Source organism: Tupaia chinensis, unplaced genomic scaffold (genome assembly GCF_000334495.1).
Source record: "Tupaia chinensis unplaced genomic scaffold, TupChi_1.0 Scaffold000164_1, whole genome shotgun sequence".
Classification (NCBI taxonomy): Eukaryota; Metazoa; Chordata; class Mammalia; order Scandentia; family Tupaiidae; genus Tupaia; species Tupaia belangeri.
The window spans coordinates 2089347-2098651 of record NW_006159638.1 but is presented as its reverse complement, the minus strand read 5'-3'; the positions used below and the strand labels follow the sequence as shown (position 1 = coordinate 2098651).

Below are 9305 nucleotides of genomic sequence, written 5' to 3'. Positions count from 1 at the left end.
TTTGTTTGGGGGGGGGGTAGAAGTTTTTGCCTTAGGGTATGTATCTTGCCAAAGAGAGAGAAAGAGACAGAGAGTGAGAGGGAAAGTGAGATATCACCTTCCAGGAGGGATGGCCATGCCATAATCCCTTCTCCATTCTCCTCCTGGAATCTTGGTCACGCACCCACACACGACCAGTGTGTTTTAAGCCACCAGATCCAGGACTTGAACTGTGTTCGGCCATGTGGGAGTCTAGCAGTGTAACCACTATGCCATCTGCTGGTTCAAACTGTAGATCTTTCTGTCAATACCTTTTCTCAGGTTGAAGTTCCTTTTAATTCTCGGTCAGCTGAGACTTTGTATCATGAATGTCAGATTTGTCAAATGTCTTTTCATCATTTACTGATATCATCAAATGGTGTGTGTGTTGTTTTTTAAGACAACCAATATGGTGAATTACTTTGATTTTCAGATAGTAAACTGCATATTCCTGGGATAAACTAGTTGGTCAAGATTTATTCATTTTGATATATCGCTGACCTTTTTTTTTTGCTTATATCGTATTAAGGATTTCTATATATCTGTGTTCATGAAGGATATTGGTCTAGTTTTTATGTAATATTCTTTTTTTTTTTGAAACCAAATATACGTTTATTTTTAGCTGTATTCTATTCAGTTAATAAATGCATGTGTTTCTTTTTTTTTTTATTTTTTTTATTACATTGGATTACATATAACTTTACATTGACTTCCATTGCTTTTTCAAAAGGGAATGCCATGCATGTCAGTCAATACAGAGGCATCGATCTCCCCGCTTTATCATTCAAAGTCTTTTCCATGCATTTCCCAATAATTATTATTATTATAATTTTTTAAAACAGTCAATCACTATTTCTCATTTTGCTTGTTAAAAGACTTCACCCATCATGAAATACTTCCCAGACCAGTCCAGTTGAGAATACTATACACGTCATCTTCAACAGATAATAAACTATATCTGTTTCTCACTAACATCCTCTTTATTGTTCACTTGCTATCTTTCTCTATCCTCTTCTTCTTTTTTTTTTTATAGTTTATTTTTTATTATATATTTTTTTCCCATTGCAACACACAAATGAATTTTCCATCCAAGATATACTGTGCATTGGCTCAATCAAGCACGTCAACATATATGTTCTCAGCAAATAATTTCCCAATTCTTGTGTCCTGCATACCTTGCCTTTTGTTTTACCATCCTAGATTCCCCATCCCCCTCCCTCTGTTATGACCCATCCTCCTCCCACATTGTCCCTGTCATCCCCGATTGCCCTCCGTGAATTACCACTTTTACTGAGTATGGCCCAGACTTAATCTACAGACTGGACAATAAGCAGCATCTAAATTCCAGGAACTCTTGCCCACTAAGATTCTGATTCCTTCCATATTTCTCAACATGGTTGATGATATCATCACCCAAAATCATATTTAACTCTTACCTTCTGTATTAGTTTTCTAGAGTATCATAGTAAAGTACCCCAAAGTGGGTGGCTTAAAACAATAGAATTTTCTTGTCTCACAGTTCTGGAATCTGGAAGTCCAAAATTAAGGTGCCACCAGGTCCTTGTTCCTGTAAAGAAATCCTTTCTTGCCTTTTCCTAGCTTCTGGGGGCTTTCCAACCATCTCTGGCATTCCTTGCTTGTGACAGATTACTCAAATTCTCCATTTTCATACGTCATTTTCCCTATGATTTTATTTAGCTAATTTTTAAAAAAGATACCAGACATATTAGATTAGGGGCTCACCCTACTCCAGTATGACTTCATCTTATCTAATTACGTTTGAAATTATCTGATTTCCAAATAAGTTTATATTATGAGGTATTAAAGGTTAGAACTTCAAAATATTTTGGGGGATGTAGGACAAAATTTAACTCACCATACCTTCCCCTCACTAAAAAAAAAAACAGATCAGTTACTAAATAAAGTTAATCAGTCACTAAATCACCTTACTGTATTTCCAATTGATGTCCTCTCCCTAACCAAGCATTCTAACCTCTCCACTGTCCTTTCCTTCTCCATACAACTGTCACATTCTCAGTGTTTCTAGTTTTCTCATCTACTTTACTAAAACAACTTCCTTCAGTCTGGTTTCACCCTCTCATGTCAAACATCATTCATACTACAACCCAGATGATCTTACTAAAATGCAAATCTAGTCATGTTAGGCCCCCAATACTACCATTCCCCCAAAACAAACATACCCTAAAACTCTAAAGTAGTCTATATGAGAAATTTATATAAAGCACCTAACTTATTTTAATCCTTTTATATAAAATGCCCTTTCCTGGGGCCATCCCAAAGCCTGGCAGTTAAGACAGCTGGATCCCACATGGCCTACCAAACAGTTCAAATCCCAGATCCAGCAACTTGAGAAAAATGTCAGGTGCATGTGTATTCATGCCCAAAATCACAAAAAGGAAGGAGAGATTGAAGAGAAGGGATTGTAGGATGATGATTCTCCATAAGGGTGCTTTCTCTCTTCTTTGCCAACAAGTGCACATGCCCTCTGGCAGTTTTTAAAAAAAGCAAAGTAAATTTAAAATGCACTTTCATTCCCAAATATCTGAAATATTTTACTTTTAAAATATTTTTACCCACAAAAATTATATACTCTTTGTACATTCCTCTGTTGTACTTATATGGTTATCCAATACTAACATTAGTGGTTTTTCTCTATACTATACCCGAGATCCTCAAAGTCAGATATTCTATCTTTTATACTCCTAACACCTATTATATTGCCTAGTCCACAGAAAGTATTTATTAAATTAGATTTGCTTTGTTGCTTTCTAAAAATAGCACTGATTCTAAAACTTTTATTTAAAGGGACATATTTAGAAATTAGCTACTAAAGAGTAGGCTAAAAGTAGTATTTTATATTACATATAAAATAAAGTAAAAAAAATCACTGCTGGGTAAAACACTATCAAAATAACTTCAATTTTAAAAAAAGCATTGAATACACATCTACTATAATACTAAATTTAAAAAAGAAAAAAGAAAAGAAAACTGAAGGCCAGAATGTGGTGGTTAAAGCACTCGACTCCCACATGGTCAACCACAGTTCGAGTCTCTGGGCTGGTGGCTTAAAAATCACACTAGGCACATGTTCAAGATCCCAAGAGAAGAATGGAGGAGAAAGGATTGCATAATGGCCATCCATAATCCCCCCAAGAGAGGGGGTGATTTCTCACTTTTTTTTTTTTTGTTGGTTTCTTTTTTTTTGTTTTCTTTTTTTAAATTTAAATTTATTTATTTACGTTCATTCATTGTACTTCATTACAACATACAAAATATGTTCATGGAAATGTATATATCAGCTGTGCTTGCTATGAAAATATTTAGATTAATTAAGATCTTTAGTGATTCACTTTTCCTTTTTTTGTCTCTCGCTGTCTCTTTCCAGCAAGTACATGTGCTATATAGAAAAAAAAAAAAACACTAAAAAGGAAAAAGAAAACTGACAATATAGAGTACTAGTGAACATGAAGGGTAACTGGAATTCTCACACATGGCTAAGAATGCAAACTGGTATATATAACTCTGGAAAAGAGTTATGCAGCTTTATAAGAAGTTAAATAGGGACCCACAGGTGGCACTGCTGTTTAGGTACTGGACTCCCACATGGCTGAATGCAGTTTGAGTCCTGGACCTGGTAGCTTACTTTCTCACTTTCCTTCTCTCTCTCTCTCTCTGTGATTCGCTCTGGTCAAATTAAAAAATAATAATAAATAAAATAAATAATTATAAAAAAAGAAGTTAAACATACAGTTAACCAACAGCCAATTCATGCTCATTTAATCTAAATAAATGAAATTTTATGCTCCCACAGAAACCTCACAGGAAGATTTATAGTAGCTTTATTCATAATAATCCAAAACTGGAAACCCAAATGTCATTCAGTAAATTAATGGATACACAAACTATCGCACATCCAAACCATGGAGCACTTGTCAGCAATAAAAAGGCACAAAAATGTGGATAAATCTCAAATGCATTATGCAAAATTAAAGAAGCCAGTCTCTGAAGGTCATACACTATATAATCCCATTTATTGAAATATTCTAGAATAAAAAAAGAAACTGCACACACAAAAAAATAAGTTTCTCATTGATGGGTTAAAGTTAAAAATCAGAGAATAATTTGACTACAAAAAGACTGCACCTAGGTACTCTTTGGGGAGATGAAATTGTTCTGTATCCTTATTGTGATGGTGATAACGTAAGTCTACAAATAACCTAAAATTCATAAAACAGTATGCCAAAAAGAGTTAATTTTTCTGTATGTAAGTTGAAAAATAAATACATTTCTTCCTGCGCATTAGTATAAGAAGCATTTCTTCTCCACCACTACATACTTTACTCCTGAACTTAGAAAAGATTATCTTATGTAGAATTTTGCCCTGTAAGCAGAAAGATATAGCTGTCTAAAAGAATGATGTTGAGTTGGAAATCAAAGGAATTTGCTAAAACATTATGAGAATATTTCTTGAAAGTTTGGATTATGAGATAATATTCTACAGTTTTATAGAAAAGCAAAGGCAAAGAGGAACTGAAGAGTAAAATCAAATCTTAAAATTAAAGAATGAATTGTCTCACTAGTATTCTCTATTCTAGGGGTGAATGGAGAAACATAATACCATGACACTATATTTTTTGTTTTACTTTTCGGTATGTTTCTGCGATATACAAAATGTTTTAAGAAAAAGCAAGTTAATTTTAAGAAAACATAAATCTATTTTTACTTCAGTATCTCAAAGCTTAAATAAAAGACATTAATTAGTTGGCTGCAGTTTTTGCTCTAAGTGATGAAAAATTTCTTCGAAGCCTAGTGGAATCTAACATTAGTGTTAAATCTAAAATGAAGTTAATGCATTTGAACAAATAATACTCAGCATAGTTGATACTCTGCACCTGTCTCTACTTGCCTGTTTTTCTTCTACTTCCCCTTCTGCCTGTTACTGCATCTTCCCTTTTCCTTCCTACCCTTTCAAACAATCTGCAATGCCCTGCTCTTCCTTGATCAGTGCCTTCTAGAAATTTGCCACAAGCCTAGATTAGCTAACTACTTTTAGGGATAACCAAATAAAATATAATTCATTTTGAAGGCTGAGGATTAAAAAGTGGCTAATGGTTACATTCAAATACTGTGATACTCTCTTTCCAAAACATGACAATAGGAAATATAAGTAGTCTAGCAAAACATTTAATATATAATAAATATAAAGCATTAATTTACATTAATTTTTACAAAAGTATGTATATCATTTCAATTATAACTTTTTAATATATCTGGCACCTAATGTTTATTTAAAATAAAGAAAAAGAATTTACTGAAGTCAACAAATATTAATATTATAAAATATAATAAGCATATATAAACAAAAAATATAACCCTCAATTAGTCTACAAATAATTTTTTGGTTAAATTACTATGAATGCTATAGTTTATTGAATAAATGGTTCCAATGTATATTCTGAATTATACTGAATGTCAAAAAGAATATTTTAAATTTCCAAATCATTCTAATTAACTATGGAACTAGCCCATGTTGGAATTTGGTGACATTAACTAAGAAATTATTGAGTCATAGGGTATATTAATTTAGAATGGAATGTAAAAGAAAAATGCAAATAAGTTTCCAAGCCTAGACAGTTTTTTTGCAAAGGTATTTAAAATAATATTTTAAGCTATAATTTCTAAGTATAATTTAAGAATAACGTGAAATTTCATAAATGAGAAAAAGGATATTATACCAATTTTTTTCTAACATAAAAATCATTAAGTAGTTCTCATTTGTTAAGTAAAAATATAATTTTCATGTAGAATATAAAGATGGTAATTCTAGGATTAAAATAATGTAATTTTTAATTAAAATATAACAGGTAGCAAATATTTTTTTTACTCTCAGTAGAAAAATGAATTCTAGCTTTCTCATATTAAGACATATTATCTGATTAGTATAAGATATGAATTATTATTCTTCAGTCTTTTCTGGAACTTCTTCAGCTCTGGGCAGATCTTCTTCATACCTTTTCTTGAGATTACTTAAATATGTTCGTAAACTGTCTGGATCTAATTGGGAGTTTCGAGCAGTTTGTATAAGCCTAGTGGCTAGATGATACACAGCCCTCTGTCTTTCCATCTCAGGGGTACTCCTTTGGGTTTGCTGTTATTGAAAATATATATAAAAATTAAAATATAAATACTATACGTTTTGTTTAAACCACATCTTGGCAATTTTCTGTGTCCTCTCAAAGAAATGTAAAACCCAAGGTTTAAGCAATTCCTCTAGATAAATCACTAAAAGAATATGCCAGAAGAAATAAAGAAATATTTGGAAGAATAAAATTTCTCATAACCATTTACTATTTTGTTTTGTTGGTACAAGATTATTGCTCATTAACTAATAATTGTACCTATTTGTGGGGATACAATGTCTGATTCATTCATGATAATTAGCACACCCATTATCTCAACCATTTGACAATACTTGTCTGGAAACATTCAGAATCTTTTCAGTTACTTGTAGCAAGTTGCTGCCATTTATATTCTCCTCACTGTGTTTTATAACTCTAGAACTTGTTTCACCTATCATGTGCAATTTCATTTCTATAAACAAATATCTCACCCCTGACTCCTGCCATCTTCTCCAGATCATTTCTTTATCCCTCTACTATTATGAAGCTTTTTTCCTTTTTTAAAATTTGTACATATGAGGTAAAACGTGTTATTTCTCTTTCTGTGCCTGTCTTATTTCACTTAACATAACGTCCTCTAAACTTGTCTATTTAGCCGAATAGTACTCTCTTGTGTGTATCACATACACACTACATATTATCTACTTAGCAGTTAATGGACACAGATTTCTTCCATATCTTGGCTATTGTGAATAGCACTTCAGTAAACAATGCTGTACGGACATTTTTGGAACATACTTAGTTACTTTCTTCTGGTTATAAACACAGTAGTGGGATTACTGGATCATACAGAAGTTCTATTTTTAGTTTTTTAATGAACTCCTATTTGTTTTGTATAATGGCTCTGCTAATAATTTACATTTCCACCAGCAGTGTAAGAGTGTCCCTTTTTCTTCATCCTCACCAGCAACAGTTAATGTCTTCTTCATATCCATTTTAACTTGGGTGAGATGATATCTCATTATAATTTCAATCTACATTTTTTTAGTGATTAGTAATGCTGAGCATTTTTTCATATATTTATTGGTCATTTATATGAATTTTTTTAAAAATCTGTCAGAGGGTGTGTGCATTCAGAGGGCAAGTGAGAAAGCACACCCCATGGGGCATAGTCACACTGTAATCACTTCTCCTCCATTTCTCCCTCATTTCAGAATTTCGGGCACTTGTGTACACACGCCCAGTGTGTCTTGCAAGCCACTGGGCCCAGGACTCAAACTGTGTGGTCAGTCATGTAGGATCCAGCCACCTTAATGAGCAGCTATAAACTGGACTGTATATAATTTTTTTCTTGAGAACCATTTTTTTCTTGAGAACCATTTATTCAGGTTGTTTGCCCATTTGAAAAAATAATTGTTTTTCTGCCACAGAGTTGAGTTCCATGTATAGTCTGGTTATTTATTGCTTGTCAGATAGACAACATATAAATATTTTCTTCCATTATATGGGCTTTCTCTTTACTCTTGATTATTTAACCTGTTGTGCATAAGCTTAGTTTGACATAATCCCATTTTTCTATCTTGCTCATATTGCCTGTGGCTTTAGAAGTTTTATTCATGAACTCTTTGTATCTATCAATGTTCTTTTTTTAAATTTTTTTCTTTCATTTATTTATTTTTACATTTTTCCACAAACATTTACTTTACATAGCAAAAAGTTTTAGCTCATACTCCATAGTTCTTGACAGTTTACAAACAACTTTCAAAATTTCAAAATACTAACAACAGAAGCAGTATGGTTTCAATTTTTTTTTTTAGAGTGCAGACACTCGGTATATATTAAGTGGGGACATACAATGCCTCTCCTTCATAGCATGGCTTGCTCCACTCAGCAGTAAGTCTTCCATATTCATCCACTTCCTTTCAAAAGCCTATGACTACCAATGTTCTAAAGTGTTTCCTCTATGTTTTCTTCTAGTAACTTCATAGTTCAAACTTAAATGCAAAGTCTTTACTCCATTTAGAGTTGATTTTTGTATGGGTATAGCTTCATTATTCTGCACATGGATGTCCATTTTTACCAGCACCATTTATTGAAGATACTTTCTTTTGTCTAGTGGATGTTCTTGGCACCTTCATCAAAAAGAGCTAGCTCTAGACTGCTAGCATATTGTTGCACTAAAGGAAAAAAAAAAAAAAACACTAGCACTATCTAGCAGATTCACTTCTGGTTTCTCTACTATGTTCCATTGGTCTGCGTTCCTTTACCATTCCATCAGCACTTTGATGTTTTATTGCTATGGCTTTAAGTATATTTTGAAATCCAGTAGTATGCTGCCTCTAACTGCCTTCATGTTGGCTCAAAATTGCTTTGGCTATTCAAAGTCAACTGTGATTCCATACAAATTTTATAATTGCTTTTCTATCAACAAACAATGTCATTTGTATTTTAATAAGTAATTGTATTGAATCTGTATATTACTTTCTTTAAATTATACATTTTTATTAAATTTATGTACATTCATTCACTGTACATCATTACAGCATACAAAGGGAGATTTTCCATCCAGAGTACACTGTATATTGGCTCAATCAAGCACATCAACATACATGTTACTGTCAACAAATAATTTTCAATTTCTTGTTTCTTGTATGTTTTGCTTTTTTTTTTCCATCCTTGATTCCCTCTTACCCTCGGCCGTCTCCCACTCTCCTCCCACACTGTCTCTGGTATCTATGTTTGCTTTCTATACTTCCTCCCGCACCCACATTTTACTGAGTCACTAAAGATCTTAATTAATCTAAATATTTTCATAGCAAGCACAGCTTTAACTGAAATATAAACATTACCATGAACACAAGTCCAACTTTATGCATAAGCCTCAGTGAGTAGAATGAACATCCTATAAAGTAGCACCTAGATGGGGCTATATATCTTACTGAAGGCATCAAACAGGTATTTTTAACGCATTTTTTTTAATTTCAAGAAAAACAGTTTTAGTTTTTTTTCCTGAAACTTTTTTTTAACTTAATTTACATTCTTTCCCTCAGCATCATCACAGCATACAAAATGTGATTTCCCATCCAGAATATACTGCATAGTGACTTAATCATGCATATTATTATCAAAAATTTTCCATTTCTAGTT

The 9305-nt window shown here is 32.6% G+C and overlaps 1 protein-coding gene across 1 annotated transcript in view; it reads right to left on the bottom strand.

Moving 5' to 3' along the window:
* Positions 1-5995: 5995 nt before the first annotated feature.
* MSH4 (mutS homolog 4) overlaps positions 5996-9305 on the bottom strand; it is a 130528-nt gene continuing 127218 nt past the window's right edge. Inside the window, exon 20 of the mRNA XM_027770883.1 lies at positions 5996-6187. Coding sequence (XP_027626684.1) covers positions 5996-6187 — 192 coding nt within the window. The remainder of the gene's footprint in view (positions 6188-9305) is intronic.